Source organism: Gossypium hirsutum, chromosome D11, assembly GCF_007990345.1.
Source record: "Gossypium hirsutum isolate 1008001.06 chromosome D11, Gossypium_hirsutum_v2.1, whole genome shotgun sequence".
NCBI lineage: Eukaryota > Viridiplantae > Streptophyta > Magnoliopsida > Malvales > Malvaceae > Gossypium > Gossypium hirsutum.
In genome coordinates this window covers 10,247,432-10,266,351 of record NC_053447.1, presented here as the reverse complement: position 1 = coordinate 10,266,351, position 18,920 = coordinate 10,247,432, and the positions used below count along the sequence as shown (strand labels likewise).

At 37.3% G+C, this 18,920-nt stretch overlaps 3 protein-coding genes across 4 annotated transcripts; 2 read left to right on the top strand and 1 right to left on the bottom strand.

Annotated features, from left to right (window-relative positions):
- Positions 1-561: 561 nt before the first annotated feature.
- On the top strand, positions 562-6,029 carry LOC121223732 (protein ABC transporter 1, mitochondrial). Its single transcript, XM_041105990.1, has 8 exons — positions 562-1,329; positions 1,441-1,666; positions 1,905-2,057; positions 3,181-3,339; positions 4,091-4,250; positions 4,513-4,622; positions 4,975-5,091; positions 5,420-6,029. The coding sequence occupies exons 1-8, from the start codon at positions 791-793 to the stop codon at positions 5,810-5,812; spliced, it is 1,857 nt and encodes a 618-aa protein (XP_040961924.1). The 5' UTR covers positions 562-790; the 3' UTR covers positions 5,813-6,029.
- A 250-nt stretch (positions 6,030-6,279) lies between these two features.
- LOC121223733 (pectin acetylesterase 6) lies at positions 6,280-12,114 on the top strand. Of its 2 annotated transcripts, XM_041105991.1 has the most exons (13): positions 6,280-7,441; positions 7,590-7,672; positions 7,871-8,000; positions 8,098-8,171; positions 8,599-8,685; positions 8,767-8,891; positions 8,990-9,050; positions 9,336-9,389; positions 9,496-9,573; positions 9,806-9,911; positions 10,024-10,169; positions 10,304-10,407; positions 10,878-12,114. In XM_041105991.1, exons 1-13 carry the CDS (start codon positions 7,243-7,245, stop codon positions 11,011-11,013), a joined length of 1,383 nt encoding a protein of 460 aa, XP_040961925.1. In that variant the 5' UTR covers positions 6,280-7,242; the 3' UTR covers positions 11,014-12,114. The 2 variants fall into 2 exon arrangements, with proteins under 2 accessions (XP_040961925.1, XP_040961926.1); XM_041105992.1 differs by having other exon boundaries at positions 6,285-7,441; positions 10,304-12,114.
- On the bottom strand, positions 12,019-13,643 carry LOC121223734 (uncharacterized). The gene is made up of 2 exons (XM_041105993.1): positions 12,524-13,643; positions 12,019-12,388 (listed from the first exon to the last, which is right to left on the bottom strand). The coding sequence occupies exons 1-2, from the start codon at positions 13,299-13,301 to the stop codon at positions 12,303-12,305; spliced, it is 864 nt and encodes a 287-aa protein (XP_040961927.1). The 5' UTR covers positions 13,302-13,643; the 3' UTR covers positions 12,019-12,302.
- Positions 13,644-18,920: the final 5,277 nt, after the last annotated feature.

The window sequence follows — 18,920 nt, the reverse complement described above, 5'->3', positions numbered from 1 at the left end:
CACTTGCCTCGGAATTGAGTAACAACAAAGCTGGAAATAGGCTATTTCGTTTTATTGAAGCATGGAATGAACACCCTGAGTTCACATATTTCTTAAAGGGTAATTGGAGTATTAATGGTAAGGTCATGGAGAACATAAATAGATTCACGTGTAAGAGTTAAAAAGTAGAATTTTAATGTGAACATATTAGTAAAAGGGAAAATTGTTTATTCGTTTAAGAGGGGCTAAACAAGCTCTTGAATGGTCTTTTATCGGACTTCTAGCTCCAACTTAAAGAAAATTTAAACAAAAATATTTTGAGACATTGAAAAGAGAAAAAAACAAGCAACATAAAATATTATATCATATCAAATTAAAATAGAGATATTTTCACAAAAAGAATAGAAGGATTAAATTTATATTTCAACACTAAAACCATAATTTAAAAGAAAACCCTAAAACATAATAATTACATATTGTCTAAACTCTTCTTTTCCATACTATTTCTTCGGGCATTGGGCTAAGGCTAGCCCAAGAAGAGTGGGAATAAATACTGATTCATTGGGCGATAGGTATCCACGTCTCACACCTTGCTTACATCCCGATTCCAATGGACACGACAAATTCCACGTAGCCTTAAAGGCTTAAGAGCGGTCGCAAGTTGAAACTCGAAACCTTGGATTTAGGACAACATTTTCTCTTTCGATCTTGCATTCTCTTTCCCTTACTAAATTATAATTTTGAGAACCAAGTCACAGGGTCACAATTTTTCTCTTTGAGGAAATTGATGATGCTTTGAATTAAACGCGGCATGAGTTCTTTGAATCAGCTGGGGAGGCTCGTCAATGGACTCTCCTTAATCGCTAGAGAGGTTGCTAAACGCTCCCAAACGATCGAGCGCGCCAAGAATGGCGATCTCGAAACCCTAATCTCTTCTTCTCTCAAAAATGCTTTAGTTTCGGCTACGGATCTGACGGGCTTAACTAAAGGTAAGGTACGCGAGTTTTCCAAGCCTAGGCCCAAAGACTCCGTCCTCTACTTCAACAGCACCAATGACGGCGGCGGGGAGGACGTTGTGAATTCTTCCTCAAACGACATCGCACGTGCGAGCCTTACCAACGATGAAACGGTTGATTCTGATAAAGGCGTTAGTAATAATGGTCAAACGATTCCCCAGGAGAGAATTGTTAATGATGGTTTAGAGACACAATGTGAGTCCATTTCGGATAATAAGAGGTATGTGGACGGCGGCGAAGTGGTCAAAACGGCGGCAGAGGCGACAGTACCTGTGAAGAGACGGAGGCCAAGGGAAAGGAAGGTTCCCGCTACTACATTTTCTAGAGCATTTGGGTAAATTGTGTGTGTGTTTCTTTTAATGTTTTATATTGTATTGCTATTGCCAAACTATATGCTTTTTTTTTGTGCTACTTTGCTGACTAGTTCTTTGTATAACATCAAAAGCTTTGCTGCTTTAGGAGCTGGTCTAGCATGGGGAACAGTTCAGGAATCTGCCAAAAGGCTTGTTTATGGTTCTCCTAACTCAAATGAAAAGCAATCTGCCGTTTCACCATTCTTGTCTGAAAAAAATGCCGAAAGATTGGCCCTTGCATTATGTAGGATGCGTGGCGCAGCTCTTAAACTCGGACAGATGTTAAGCATACAAGATGAATCCCTTGTTCCAGCTCCGGTATGCTGATTTATGTTTTTCTTCTGTATGTGTTACGATGGTGTTTAATGAATGTAATTTGATAGTGGAAATCATTGTGGGAAAGGTATATTTGTGGTTCTGTCTTTATTCAAAATCAAATGAGAATATATGATGCAGGAGGTTGTGGTCTATATTTTCTGATTTTCTCATTAAGATTACTTGCCTTGACTTTGTACAGTGGCCCAATCATATTTTTGCCTTCTTTCATTTTATGTAGATATTGGCTGCTCTGGATATTGTGCGTCAAGGTGCAGATGTGATGCCAAGGAGCCAGCTCAATCAAGTTTTGGATGCTGAACTTGGTCCTGGTTGGTCGACAAAGTTGACTAGCTTTGATTATGAACCCTTGGCCGCTGCAAGTATTGGCCAGGTAAGCCAAATGGTTGCTTGTTTATTGTATTGCCATTCTGATTAGGATGTTCCATATATGTTTAGTCTTTGTAACCTTTTAAGGCAGCATGTCTCTTTGTCTATATGTTGCTTTTTTACTGGCTACAAGGAGTCTTACCTATAAAAAACTTTTGATCTATATGTGAACATGTTAATATTAGTTACTCATTATTATTTCTTGCATTGATGTTATTTGGTCGGAATGGGTTACTGTGCAAAGCTTTGGGATTTGTATTCTTTTCAACCTTTATATAAGTTTACTGATGTTTATGTGATCATTTAACTGCCTTGTGCAATCCAACTGCTCCCTGACAAGTTGATGCTTCTTTCTAGCTACCAAGGCTTTCCATTCTTGTATATATATGAAATTCAGTTCTTACATTTTTGCTTAGCTAATGAATATCAGCATTTGGAATACTTACCATGCTTGTTCATTTACTCTTTCTTGCTTTCCCATCAACTTGCTTTGTTTCATCATTTGAAATGGAATATTTTGCTCAATGAGATGATTTGGATGAAACAACTTTGTCTAGATTGTTTTTTCATAGGGATGGCAATGGAGCAGAGTGGGGCCAGTGTTGCCAAATCCACCGGCTCTCCATAGTTGACACGCTGTGCTCCACCATTCGCCCTGCCCTCTATGGATGTGTAATTTTGAAAAAACCATTATCACCTCCATGGATGTTGGGTACATCCATCCTTGCGTTGCTTTGCCCCAATTTGATTCTCTTTAAAAGAAATATAGCATACACAATTTTACTATGCAACAAATACATTATATATAAGGAAGTGGTAATTTCATCCTTTTAATAGTTATAGACATAAAAGTTAAAGGAATTTAGGGTTTATTCTATGATGCAAATTTACATTTTTACCCTTTTACCATATATAAGGGTAATTTCATATATTGGGATGGGGCAAGCAATTACCAGAATCGCTCCATATTCGCCTTCCAAAATAACCCGCGCCTACCCTCCATTGTTCAAAAAGAAAAAAACTTGCCCTAATTGGAGTGGGATGGTTCGGGTTTTGCCATTCCTAGTTTTTCATCAGTTTTAAAACTAGCCTAAAAACCTAACCTCTCTCTCTCTCTGTAATTCTAGGTTCACAGAGCTGTCATGAAGGATGGTATGGATGTAGCAATGAAAATTCAGTACCCTGGTGTGGCAGATAGCATTGAAAGTGACATTGAAAATGTCAAACTTCTATTAGATTATACAAATCTAATTCCTGAAGGACTGTATCTTGACAGAGCAATGAAGGTATGCGCTTATGCATGTATCAACTTATATTATCGAGTTTCTAAGTTTTGACTATGTTAAATAAATGGTTGGCCTTCCAATACCAGTTTAACGATGGGCACTTACAGATATAGTTCACAAAGCTATTTGGCCAAGCCCAGCATATTTAGGGACGGCAGTATAGATTGGATATATGCCATTTCTATAAAATTTGAATACATTTATTATTCACATTAAATTCAAGTATTACTACTCAAATTTGAATCCAAATTAATTAAAATATGCGAATCCACTAAATATCTGCATTTAGTAAGTATGAAAATATTTTTTAAATAAAAATAAGTCCACATTTAGTAAATATAAAAATATTTTTAAATAAAAATTTTAAAAAGTAAAGCCAATAATGGAGTCAGATGTTCAAATCCATATCTGTTATTGGAGAGCTAATATCTGCTTCCTCTCTTAATCCACTAGTAGATCGAATATCCAAATCCACAAAAAGCAAGTTGGATATCCGAAAATATCCGAGTCCACACTATCCATTGCAATCCCTAAGCATATTGATAGAGTTAAGAGTATCTTTCCCTTGTATTGTTTGATCTTTTCCGCACCTTTTTACTGGTTCTGGCCATACCGTTACATGCCACAAAATGGGGGCTCAGTCCTGTATTTAATGGTAGTGGTTATTGGAGGATGTCATCTGGGTATATTGACAATTGAAGTTTCTGTGTTAAAAAATTGGATGTCTATGTCCTTGCTTGAATTCTTGCAGGTGGCTAAAGAAGAATTATCTCGAGAATGTGACTATCAGTTGGAGGCATCCAATCAGAAAAGATTCCGTGATATGCTATCTGGCCATGATGGATTTTATGTTCCACTTGTTGTGGATGATATTTCAAGCAAAAGAGTTTTAACCACGGAACTTATTTCTGGTAATTGTGCCGCATCTTTTAGGTTCCTATTTTGCTTAAAGCATCAGGTTCACATAGTTTGTGCTATGTTCTCTAAGTATTGAGAGGATACTTTCTTGCAACTGTTTAAAAGAAAATATTTTAACTGTGAACTGGAGAATCTGATAGATCAAAGTGCATCAATCTTATTTAGTCTCTAAAACAGTTTCAAGTTTATAAGGTTGATAAAATAATCTCATGAATTGTATTTGTTTACTTTGAAAATGTTATTTACTTGCTACAGGAGTTCCAATTGACAAGGTTGCATTACTGGACCAAGGAACTCGTAATTATGTTGGGAGAAACTTGCTAGAACTGGCATTAATGGAGCTTTTTGTTTTCCGCTTTATGCAGGTATACTTTCTCTTATGTCTTTTTCCTTTCTTAGGAGGTTTCTGTGTGTGTTTCTCTCTCTTGCCTACTTTTCTGTACAAAGCATTTAAATCCCTGAAGGCTATTTTTGCTTTGTCATCTGAGGGTCAGGTTACTTTTAAACATAATGGAAGTTTTGGTTTGTTTATTTCTCAATATTTTATCTAAGCCTGAAGCTATCAATTTAAGAAGAAACTTGACTTTGGTTTTCTATGAGCTTTTTAGAATTAGCTCTTTCTCTAAGTTTGCTTCTTATTATTCTCGTAAAATGCTGCTTTGTTCCATTTTTATAAGTCTCGTTGAAGAAGTGACGTCCTTTCTTGCTCTTATGCAGACTGACCCCAATTGGAGTAATTTCCTATATGATGAGGCTACCAAAACAATCAATCTCATTGACTTTGGAGCAGCTCGAGATTATCCTAAACGATTTGTTGATGACTATTTGAGAATGGTCAGTTCCCTTCAAAAGTGCTTGTGGCATCAAATTTTTTCTTTTTCTTTTTCTTTTTCCCACACGAATAGCACAAGCTGCTTTTGACATTTAGGTTGAAAACCAGCCATATGTTTGTCTTTAGCCTTTATGGAATTTTCTACTTTTAGACTTTTGCTTACTAGACCTCTATATAGTTTGATCTTTAGGGTGGCTTTGCTTCAAGCTTACTAATTCTATGAGGTGCTCAACCTTGTGTTGCGACACGTGGTTTAACTTTTGCCATTTTCAGAGTTGATTGTCCGTACTTGTGAACTGAAGGATTACTTCCTTGTATGTATTTGACCAGGTTATGGCTTGCGCAAATAATGACAGAGCAGCAGTTATTGAGATGTCACAGAGACTTGGATTCTTGACAGGAAAGGAATCAGAGGTAATGTTGGAGGCTCACGTTCAAGCTGGTTTTGTTGTGGGATTGCCATTCTCAAAGTCTGGTGGCTATGATTTCCGCTCAACTAATATTACTCAAAGCATTTCAAACCTCGGGGCAACAATGCTGAGGCACCGCCTTACACCACCCCCAGACGAGGCCTACAGTCTTCATCGGAAATTGTCAGGTGCTTTCTTGGCTTGCATTAAGCTAGGGGCTGTTGTACCATGCAGGGAATTGTTGCTTGATGTCTACGAGCACTACCATTTTGGCGAAGATGAGGGGACCTTATCAACTGCTTCAGTATCTTGACGACGTTGGGATTATTTAGTTTATAAATTTTGATTCTTTTTATTACATTTGTAATAAAAATTAAGGGATTCAATTTGCCAAGTGCACATCCCATTAGAATATGAATTCTCTAGGTTAAGTTTTGTTATTTTTAAAATCTAATGTTGCAAATATATTATCATATGTATAATGTTATGTTAGTTTATTATTTTTATATATTATTTAAAATTTTAGTTAATGAATTAATAGTTATAATTTACTAAAAAATTGAAAAGTGCAGGGACTTAGAATGTGATCTAATTAGAAAATATGGATGAAATTAAAATTGAGGAATTCAAAAAAGTGATAAAATAAAAGTCTAATAGCAGAAATTAAAGAGAAAGGACAGGAGATCATAGAATAGAAGCAGGATAATTTCTTATAAAGTAGAAAGGGATGAAGACAATGCTCATTAGTATTTGAATGCGAGAAAAAAGAACGGGTTTCTTCAAAATTTGCTCTTTTCTTTCTCGTCAATATACATGCACTTTCAGCAATAAATAAAGAAGGATATTATTATGTTTTTCTTATCCTCCGGCATATTTAGCTAAAACAAAATTCAGTGTTCTTTGTTTTCGCTTGTAATTTAGTACTTAGCCCAATAGCGTAAAATGATGCAGGAAATATTCAAAGTAAAAAAGAGAGCGCAATTACCGGAAGGCGGATTATCGGCGGATTTAGAGAGCGTAAGGATGTGGAGCATTTTTATATGATCATTCATAGACCATGCAATAACACATAGTCGGTAAGCATGGTATTAGTACCACTACAGGACTGGAACAGGAATCTGTCTATGTCGGTGTTCATATTCATATTTGATCCCAGCCTACTCTCTTTTTATTTCCCCCTAATTCTACTTGTTTTGTTTGCTTTGCCCCAAAACCAAATGTTTCCATTCATCTCCAAGGACATAAAATGAAAGAAGATTGAAGTTGGGAAGATGAAGAAGTTTTAAAAGAAAGGTAAATATAATTTTAGGAGGAGCATTCAAGAAAAATAACTGCACTAGTTAGAAAGGATTGCGGCTGCCTAAAGTATTACACGAGAGTCTACGGATAAAAAAAGAGGAGAATTAAATAATAACAATAAACAGAGGGAAAAGGTGCAAGACAGGCAACGGTCTCATGTGGCTGACTAAGCAGTGAATGTCCCTCAACTGTAGCAACTTGCCTTCATTTCTGCTGTCATTCAAAAATGGGGTTTATCAATATTCATAGCTGAAATCTCTACCCATTATCACTCCCCTTGAAAGTGTTCCACCTTCATCCTCATTTTTAGGTTTTAGCTCTCTTTGCAAAGCTTTTCGAACTCCTACACTGAATACGTTGTTTGTTTGTTTTTTCTTTCTTTCCTTGGTTTTTAGAGTTAGCTGTAATCTAGAAGAGGAGTGAAAAAGACAAAAGAGAGAAATAATGAAGCGAGTTCTGATATGGGTTTTGAGTTTGTGGAGTATAGTTGGGATTGGTTGGAGCCGATCTGAAGATGGGTTGCAAGAACTTAAAGCTAAAGACAGATTACTTTCCTTCTTAGAGAAAGATGCAGTATCCCCTGGTGCCAACTCTCTCATGATTCCCCTCACTCTCATTCAAGGAGCTGCTTCTAAAGGAGCTGGTACTTCTCAAACTTCAACACATCATTTACTTCTTGCATTCCAGGACTGCCCTGAAATTCTGATTCTTGATTCATGTTGAGATATGAGACTCCTTTTTCCTTTTTTTTTTTGTTCATTTTCTTACTTTTCATGCCTTGGGTTTCACAGTTTGTCTGGATAGGACGCCTCCTGGTTATCATCTGGATCGTGGGTTCGGCTCTGGTTCAAACAGCTGGCTCATCCAATTGGAGGTTTGGCCAACATACTTCAACACCACATTATCTAATAAAGATTGATTTTCATCCTTTTTTTGGTCTTAGATTCTAAAGTCATTTGACCTTTCCTATGTCAGGAAAGGACCTTTTAGTGGTTTCATTTACTACTCTTAGTAGTTTGATTTCCTTTGTAGCTAATTTTAGTGACTTAACTGGAATTTATGTTTGTTTTAGGGAGGCGGATGGTGTAATACCGTTCGAAGTTGTGTCTTCCGCAAAACTACTCGACGTGGTTCATCAAAATTTATGGAGAAGCGACTAAATTTTACTGGAATATTGAGCAATAAAGCTGAAGAAAACCCTGGTTTGTAGAATTGATGGTTCCATTTTTACTTTTTGGACAAGTATTTATGCAGCATTTCTTCATAAAAATTTTGAATGGGGCCTCTCGTGTTGTGCAGATTTCTATAACTGGAACAGAGTGAAGCTACGTTACTGTGATGGGGCATCTTTTGCTGGGGAGGGCCAGAATGAGGTAAGCAAGAGTAGTATTATGTACTAACCTCTTGCAGCATTTCCCTCAACTATCGTTAAGTCGCCAGTGACACAAATACCCTAGTCAGTGAAAATTAGTGATCAATTTGATTTACTCAATGCTTATTTCAGATTCTTAGCCCCAAAATTACTATTGTTTTCACCCTTATTCCTTTAGTCTCTTCAACGATTTCTGAGTGTTAGGAAAGTTTTATGTGGTTATTGTAAGCAAACTCTAAATAGACAAACTGGTGAATGTTTTCTTGGGCTGGGGGGTGGTTGTAAGAATAATATGTTAAGTTCTTTTTAAGTTCTCATTTTAAGAACAGATCGTTTTTCCTTCTGTAGGGTATATTCTATAGAACTTGTTAGTTGTTACTATCTTAATTTGGTGAAGCATTCATGGTATTCTGTGATTTTGCATCCAGGCTAACCAACTTTATTTTAGAGGACAAAGGATCTGGTCTGCTGCTATGGAGGAATTAATGGCCAAGGGAATGCAGAATGCTGAGCAGGTTGCGCATCTAGCATGCTTTTTATTCAGTTCCCAATCTGGTTTGGATATCTAATATATGTTAGATTTGATTGTGTTTCAGGCTCTTCTTTCTGGATGCTCAGCTGGGGGTCTAGCTTCCATTCTTCATTGTGATGAATTTAAGGATTTGTTTCCAATCACTACAAAAGTAAAATGTCTAAGTGATGCAGGCGTGTTCCTTGATGCGTAATGAACTATACTTCATTCTGCTCCTTTTTGGATATAGTAGCCTTTTGCCTATTTATTAAAATCGTCTTAATCCATGGTTTTCATTATTTATGCAGAACCAATGTGGCTGGTGGACATACCTTAAGGGATATGTATAGGGGTGTGGTTACCTTACAGGTACTACTTTTTCACCTCTTGGATTTCTGTATTTGGTTGACACTTAATTAATAAGTAGAACATAAGGTTTCATGTCTAAACCTTAGAAGGTCAAGTAAGCTTCAGTATTTGGTCCTGAGCTATTACTGATATTTTGTGGTTCTAGTTCTTTTTCGAGACATATATTTGGTCCTCGAGAAAAAAATAGCTAGTGCTGTTATGACTTACGAGTAATCAACGCTTGGTCATGAAACTTTTTCTCATTGCTTTCTGCTGGCTAAAATAAAACTTTACATGAAATTTTAGGGTGTGCAAAAGAATCTTCCAAATACTTGTACCAGCCAAATGGATCCAACTTCGGTAAAACTTCTCTGCTTTCTTTAATGGGGCTCATGTACTAGATCAGATTAACTGAGTAGATGCAACTCATCATTAGAAAGCCCATAATCCTAGCTTTCATTTGCAGTGCTTCTTCCCTCAAAACTTGATTGCAAATATCCAGACCCCTCTGTTCCTTCTCAATGCAGCCTATGATGCTTGGCAGGTAATTTTCCTCTTTTTGCTGCTTTCTGTTTCTTCTTTTCTCTCCTCTTCTTTTGTTTTTCCACAAATGAGAATCCATGTGTCCATCCAGAAACATATTGAAGGCAAGAAGTCATATGCTAACTTTAAGACCTGTTGAACGCAGTTGTCAAAAACAAAACTTTGGGATTGTCCGGTTAGTGTCCTGTATTGACTTATGTATGACAACAATTTTCTCTTATTTCTGTTTTCAGGTCCAAGAGAGTTTAATTCCATCATCTGCTGATCCTCACGGCTTCTGGCGTGACTGCAAAATGGATCATTCTCATTGTAACTCATCACAAATGCTGTTTCTGCAAGGTGATTTTCAAGTTTGTTTCTGTTATGCTTTAACTCAAATGTGTTAGTGACAAGTCAAATATAGATGAATTGCCCATAACCGCTCTATTCTTCATTCTCCCATTGAAAGCAGACTTCAGGAATCAAATGCTCAGTGTCATAAATGGTTTCTCAATGTCCAACCAAAATGGTTTATTCATAAATTCTTGTTTTGCTCACTGCCAGTCAGAGAGACAGGACACATGGTATGCAAATGATTCCCCTCGTATTGGAAACAAGGTATATCTCATCTTTTCATAAAACTTAATTTTGGACTCTCTTAAATGCTTGAACGTAATGTTGCAAATATATTCTCCGCCTGGATGTAAGGGTCAGACTTTATTTGCAAATTTGATTTTGTTATCAACACGCAGGCAATTGCAGCATCTGTTGGAGACTGGTTCTTTGATCGAACAGCTACTAAAGCTATTGACTGTCCGTACCCCTGTGACAATACTTGTCACAATCTTATCTTCAAGTGAGTGAGAACTTCTCATTGATTGCATGTAAAGGCCTGTTGGCTTTCACTTCATTCTTTTCCCAATTGCCATTTGTGGAAACTGTAACATTCATTCATTTTGACAATAAACTGATAAACTATGAGATTTCTAGGGTATGCAAATCACTATGATTAGCAATATCCTCTCCTTTTTATTTATTTTATTTCAAAATCTATCCTTTAAGCAATATAATGTCTCCAAAGACTCTTTATATCTTCGCACTCAAACTGAGCAGAAAAATATAATATTGTACAACCTTTCAAATAAATCTAGGATGAAATTGTTTCCCTAGGAATCCTAGTAGTTCAAACTCTTACACCCCCTTGTGGTCAAGTGCATATGTCATCTGTTATAGTCTCTTGGCATTTTAAGTATGCCTAATGCACCCTTTCTGGATTTCATCACTCCACGTCGACTGTGAGACTGAAATTAATATCTTCCTATGCAGTGATGTTACTTCAACCATAACAATCTCAGAGTCGACAAGATTGACATTTACTCCCCTAAATCTGCTTAATTCCTTCTTGATCACCTTAATATGTGTTCCAAATGCATCATGGGGTTTCAGTTTGGACAGTGACTAACAATTATAACATTAAAGTCCAAATCCTAGCCAGATAAGGTGGGTTCATTTTCTTGCAATTTAAATCATTCACTTAAAGCGCTTCTTTAGTAGCCACTGCCTTTCTTTTCAACCCTTCTGTGGTTGCCATAGTTAATGCCCTGGAATGATTTGCACGAAAGTGAAGAGGGGGATGTTTCTTGGTGTCTGCCAAGTATATGGGGCTGGTTCTTTATTTGCTCTATTCTGTTGTATCATACAAATTTGGATTCAAATCAATTCCACATTGTTTTTCTAGGTGCTTTTAGCTTTATCTTGAAATTTGTAGCATTTGAGATACTTGGATAACTGAATATAAGTAGGCAGGATGTTTAAACATCTTACCTGAATATCCTGATTATTGTGTGAGATTTGCCTAATCCATGTTAAAGGATTGGTAGGTGATGTCATCAATGATATTTCATGGTAGTTACTTTTCTATGAAGGAAGTTATTAGTTCTTTCCAGTGAGTGTCACCCTGTTTTGATGTACTCTCTGATCCAATTTGATGGTTTTATTTAAGCATATTGGAAGAAGAGTTGTCAACATATGTGCATTGTGTAGGAGATGTAGTTGAAATTTGGAAAGCATTGATTTTAACCAAGCTGATGAAAAGCTGTAAGATAGTTTCTGCAATATTTTTGTGCAGTAAAAAGTTATGCGCACTTGCTTTCTTAATTATAAAAGAGCCTGATTATTAGACCCAAAGTCTTACTTTATTGCTTTGATTACGTAAAAAGGTTAAGCAAATCATAATTTTGGGCGATTTGTCTATGTTTAGGGTCTTGAGCGGGGACATTGTTGAATTTTTTTGTTAAACAGAGGGTAATTGATCAAATTCTTTACCGCAAAGCAAAATTCTAAGTTCTACTTTTTGGGAACAAACTGTGAGACAAATCTTCATCCAAAATTCTCCCACTCAAATCAAGACTGAAGACAAGTAGTAAGAAAACAGATTAGCAAAGAGATCATTCACCAAGCCAAAGTGTAGTTTAAACCTGCTATTTGGCATTTTGACTCCATATTCAACCGTGTTATATTTACAAGCGGAAAGCTGTACATTAGTAATTTAAAAAAGATGCCCGAATCTCTCTACTGCCAACCCCAACAGATAAAATAAAAAATAAAAGGTCGAATAAATCTCTGGAAAACTTCTTTTCTAGGAAACAAATTGAAGAAGAAAATGTACTAAATCCTTCCCGACATAAGGATTTCAATGAAATGAAAAAGAAATAAAACTGGGTACCAAAAATAGTAGTGGATGATAGTTTGTCAACCGCAATGCCTGGATGAGGATGCAAGCGCCACTGCTTGTGCCCACACCTTCAGCCGAGCCTTGACATCCCTGGGGTCGTCACCTAAAATTACGGAGCAAGCAAACATCCCATTAGATGTATTGAAAATGCTGATGGTTAATACTAATTAAGCAAACTCTGACAACAAGGGTTTAAGTTAAAGGTAATTGGGAGAGAGTGGGCATGGTTTTGACTAACCAGGGCTAGAGATACGCCAGTTGGCTATGGGAGAATTGCCACCGCTACTGGTAGTATCAAGAGTGGAACCCGAGAGTGAAACACGACTGGCACTGGGCATCTCCAACATAAGCTCATGTTCTAACTCAAAACCCAGGTCCCTACACGCCTTCACTTCCTCCAGGTCCATACACAGCGACCTCTTGCCTCCTTTTGGCCTAGTAATCACCACCACACCCGCACTACCCGCTTCACTCTCCCCGCTAAAACTTCCACTGTAATTACTATAACCCACAATGAAATCCATATCTTTCTTTTTGCCACCACTTTTACTCTCCTTGCCTGCCCATCTTTCCCTTATAAACCTCCTCTTCCTCAAATTCTTGCTCCCTTTTGGCCTTCCAAAACCCCCCTTTAGAGCTTCATTTTCACTGGCATAATCTTTGACCACTCCCATAAGCTGCTGAGACAGCCCCCTAGTCGGATTCCGACGAGGTGGCGTGGCCGGAAGAGAATAACAACCAGGTTCTTTGTCAGAGTCAGACGAGAGTTCAAGCAAGTCTTTGCAGAAGAACTCTTCCTCAACATCCGCATCAAAGCTTTCCATGGACAATCTCGACATATACATCCCCATGCGGTCATCATCATCCTCATCCTCGTACATGGAACTAGTGCACATGGATAGCCTAGACAAGTTATGTGGATGAGGGTGATGATCATGATCAAACCCAACATCAATATCATCCAACTCATCTTCCCGCATAGAGGAAACAACCGTCATACTTTCATCAGATGCCATCCTTTTCTACTTGTGCTTTTTTCGTAACTCAAAAACACAAAGAACAAAAAGAAACAGAGAAAGAGTGAGTGGAGTGGTAAAAGATAAAAAGTGAGAGAAGAAGAGTGGCGACAACTGCAAACTTATTTGGTGTTTGAGATTTACTTAATCATTCCTGATCAGCTAAAAGGGTAAACTCGAATCAAATCCCCTAATACCATATTTATAGCATACTTTCAGGCATTTTAATCTTTGTCTGTTTCCATTTCAGTCCTCACCCCTCCATCCCATTCCTTTCCTTTCACCAAAAGGAAAGGGTGAGGTTGTAATTTCGATCTTCAAAATCGGGATTTCATTTAAGAAGTTTCGGATTTCAGCGTGATCTTTATGAATAATTAAAAAATGATTAACATAACCCCACTTTGCAAAACTGGAACAAATGACTTAAGAGAAGGGACCCCACACCACTGAGTTTAGGACACGTCCCCTCAGTCAACACCACTGGCCACTCTCATTAATCCGTTGCTGGGTCACAACACCCTCTCCGCGTGTCAACAAAGATTGTGACCACCCCCCACCATTTCCCACCTAGTTTCTAAATCTATTTTTACATTTATAGCTCTCTGATTTACCAAAAAGAGATAGGTAATGTCTCTCCCTTCATAGCTCCCTTCTTCGCTCACTAAATATCTTACCAACTTACATATTTAAAATAACGTTTGAGAGTGCAACCAAGGGTCAGAAAATATTTTTTTCAATTTTTAGTATAGAAAGATGAATTTCAGACTAAAATAGACTAATAAAATGTCTAAATTTTTTAATTTTTCACCATAAATACTTCATCTATTATGGCTAAAGAAATTTCTATTTTTATTGTATTATGTTTAATAAATTTTTTAAAAGGGATCTGATTTACTATTTCGTCTAGGATTAAAATTATTTATATTTTATATTTATCACCGATCATGTAAAATCTTCTAAAAAGAAAAGGTAATCTAATCCCACACCTACAATCTCTATCGTATATTTCAGTTATCGTATTCCAAACAGTCTGCCAACCATAATATTTGTATCTAATCTTGTCCATCAAAACTGATATATATATATATATATATATGAGATTTTTCACGTAAAAGATAATAAAATCAACATGCATTCCTTAATAGGTCAAGTTCACTTCCCTTTTTTCACGGTTCAGAAAATTTCCTTTTTTGTCCACTAGGAAACACTTCGATAACAAAATTATGATTACATCATGCCAACGTGAACAAATGATGATTTTATAATTCAGAAAAGATAAATTTAAAAAAAAATTAAATTCAAATAAAAACCTTGAAATATAGGATGAAATTACTTAAATTATCTTTTCTCCTTTGAAAAAGAACAATAAATTAAGGATAAAATAAAAACAAACAGCACGACGTTAAAGGACGGTTGGGGCTCTCCTCCTCTTTGAATCGTAAGCAAGTTATTCAAACTTCAAATTAATCTTTAACTTGCGATACTAATTTGGGGATATAATTACGCCAGTCAGGGTTAAACTTACGTTATTTACGAATTTAATGGTAAATGGATGCTGACACTGAATTTACCGTGTGTTCTCCGCGTTTGTGATTTTCCAAAGTCGTTACTAACCTTGCATTATAGTTCAAAAGCGAGCAGTCAGCTGAGGTTAACATTTTTTTATGTCAAAATTTATGTTTAAAAAACTGGGTTAATTCAAACAGATTCACAATTGTAAAGTGATTTTAGTATAGTAGAAAGGCAAAAACCAAGATTGCCCTCAAAGATGGGCTGCGACAGCTTGCAAACAAGGAACAAACAATAGGGGTAACTTGAGTAATGGATAAGCATAGTTGTGGGGTAGCTGGTTTGGCAGCATTAGGCCCACGATGTTTTGTGTTCGATTTTGATACAACGATGTTCTGAACTGAAGGTGATATGTGTAACCACGTTTAAAGAGCCAGCTGTCCGCGTTTTATGTCGTTGCTATCTTCAAAACGACAAATCTACTATTGGGCCATGCTCCAAGCATCCAATGGCTTCCCATGCAGCTCCAGTTCTTGACACGTGCTCTCGCCTACACATCATTTTACTCCATCAGCTCAACCTTTTTCTTATTTTTTCATTTTCAATTATTTCTTTTAGGCAACCATTTTAGTTTCGTGGAAGGGACTTCATAGGTTTAGTTAACACAGCGGCTCACCGACCGTTGATTCTTTGACGAGTCTCTTTATTTTTATTTTATTTGGTTTAGTTTAATTTTGAAGGCAGCTTAGTTGATGATGGCAAGGGTGAAAGGACGGCTAATAGTGACTGTGATGCTTACACGTGTTAAGTAGAAAATTATTTGTTTTGTTTGGGCCAGATAGAGTTGACGTGGTTGACCGGGGGGTTGAGAGACATGATGGGAAAGGATCACTCGTCAGATTGTGCGTGGATAGGATCAAGCCTCAGGCTGGAGTGGACCCCATTTATTGTATTTAGCTCCTTGCTGGTGATATCTTCCCGATTTAACCGAGGAATTCAATCCTAAAATTCTATTTTTTATCCCATTTCTTCGAATCCAGTTTTGATAAACTCTTGCATTGGCGTGCTTGAGGGAGAGGAGGTGAAGTTCACACTAGTAGCGTCGATAGTCACTTTTCTAGTAAATGAGAAATATATACAAGTATTTTTGGATATGTGTTTTACTCTTAGATGTGAGCAATGTGTCTCTTCATGATTAAATACTAAAATTACATATTTTATGTAATTAATTTGGAATATTTATGAGAATGTACCACTAATTTTGTCATATTTATTGAATTTTGTGCAAGAATGTAATTTGGGGCTAAATAGAAGAAAAAGAAAACAATTGAGCTGAATTGAAGAAAGAAGCGAAAAAGGAGGGCCAAAGAAGAATTTTTCCAAGATTAATTAGCTGAAATTTTTGAGTTAGTGGGAGAATATTTTGGGATTTATTTTATTTTGGGATATTTTTTCCTTAATTTCCTATGACTAGTTGGCTCCTAATTTAGTAAATCAACTAGTATAAATAGAGCTTGTATTGTTCATCATTTGATCAATCAAAAAATATTTTAGCTTTTGTCTTTCAATTCTCTCCTTTCTCACGTAACCTTTGTTATTTCTTAGCTTGCTTTCCTTCAATTTTCATTAGTTCCAGTAGCCTACCATCCATTTCACCTTTATTTTCAACTTTTCACAAATTTATTTATTGTCTTTAGTTTCTTTAACTTTCAATTCCTAAAAACTTCCAGCTTTTACTACTTTCCAATTACAACACGTTTTTCAAATTCCCTTTTTCAACCACCCTCATTCTCAATCACATCACCTATCTTTTCACATTTTTTACCTTAATTAATTTATCAAATACCAACATGTCCCAAACCTTAGCCAACTAAACCCATTTTCAGCTTTAGGCCGAAATTAACCTCGTCAAAACCCGTGAGTTACGAACCCGAGCCATTTAACTCTTAAAATTCCAGTACTTATTACTTCTCCGGATTAAGAGTATGATTTTGTCAGCTCATAAAGTCAGATCAACACTAAGTCAAAAAAGACGTCGTTTGATTTTGTGTGATTAGACGTACAGTTGGAATTCCGAAAAGAACGTTTCTAATCGGTTTTCTGTGAACACATTGGCGTGCCAAGTGGAGGCTGCTGTTTGGTTCCGTCAAGGGAAGTAGTAACCGGATTTAAATGTCCCACGCGGTTGAGGGCATTGGTTCTAGCTAGGCTCTTCTAGAACGCAAAGCTACCGGAGTTCTAAATCACGAACGTTTCTTGGTTGTTCGATTGGTAAGAGTTAGTTATTGGACGTTCCATAACTAATTTACACAAGGAAGAGTTGGTGTCTGAGGCGTCCTTGGTAGCTATAACTAGCTTATTGGAAAAGAAGAGTTCATCCAATTTCGAGGATCGGTTCAAAGACGAGGAAAATTCGCGCCTAAAGCTGAGCTCATTCTAATTAATTCTTCTTAATATTTATTTCACGGTTTTTATTATTCTGTTTTCAACTTTTACTTTTGACATTATTTTTCTGTTAATTTCAGGTTTTCAGATTTTTATCCCCCCGAACGTCTTGGGCACGACAGCTACCCCGACAAAAATCTGGTCAAGAGAGGAACAATTTGCAGTAAACCAGTCTCTGAGGGATCGACCCTACTACCTATACTGCATAATTTGCGAACTAAGGCGTAGGTTTATATTGGTGGATTCGACACCCATCAGTTTTGGCGCCGTTGTCGGGGATTGGCAACACTTACAAATTGTTTAAATTATCTTCATGACCAGATCTTCATCCGGAGATCTCGAATACGACCTAGAGATTGAAAAATCAGCACGAGCACGACGTAAAGAGATGGAAGTTCTTAAGCGTGTAACAGCAATTGAACGTGGAAAACAAGTCGAAGTGGTTGATCTTGAGACCGAACCACCTTCTGCAACAAAAGAAGTAGAAGACAACCTCGGTGAACCAGAAAGGATGGCAAACCGAACCATTCGTCAACTAGCTGCTGCTCCCAACGAACAAACACCATTATGTATCAACTATCCAGCCGGAGAAACTCCATTCGAGTTGAAGTCAGGCCTGATCCATCTTTTACCCACTTTTCGAGGCTTGAAAAATGAGAATCCACATACCCACTTGAGAGAATTCCACATGGTCTGCTTAAGCATGAAACCACAGGGAGTAACCGAAGATGAAATTAAACTTCGGGCCTTTCCTTTTTCTTTAGTTGATACATCAAGAGAATGGTTATTTTACTTACCCCCCGGTTCAATTACAATATGGGATGACTTATCTCGTGTTTTTCTTGACAGGTTCTTCCCAGCATCACGAGCAGCTGAACTAAGGAGAGACATAGTGGGAATCCGCTAATTGGAAAGTGAAACGCTCTACGACTATTGGGAGCGATACAAGAAACTGTGTGCAAGTTGTCCTCAACACGGTTTGACCGAGCAATCACTTCTTCAATATTTCTACGAGGGTTTGCTTCCTATGGAAATGAAGATGATTGACGCTGCTAGTGGAGGGGCGCTTGTTAATATGACTCCTCAAAGGGCAAGAGAACTGATATCCACCATGGCGGTAAATTCTCAACAGTATCGGCTGAATTCAGAACCCACAAGACGGGTTAATGGGGTAAACATTTCATCCTTGGAAGATAAATTGGATAAGCTCACTAATATTGTCCAATCTATGCTTACAGAAAAGAAGAATCAGACCCAACTGTGTGGGATTTGTACTACATCTGAACATCCGACGGATTTGTGCCCAATCCTTAACGAAAATTTAACGGCACATGTTGACGCTGCCGGAGGTTTTCCGAGACCTCCACAAAGACGCTATGATCCTTTTTTCAACACCTACAATCCCGAGTGGAAGGATCATCCCAACTTGAATTACGGAGCTAATCCCCGATATAATCCGGCATACCAACTGAGACATTTGCAACCACCGCAACCGCCACCCAAGCCGAGCACATCTCTAGAAGCGATTATGGAGAGACTTACCGTCGATGCTGCAAAATACCAACAAAGGACAGATGCATCAATACAAGAGTTAACTAATCAAGTTAGTAAACTCTCGATGGCGGTAAATCGTTTGGAATCTCAAGGTAAATTACCTTCCTAGAC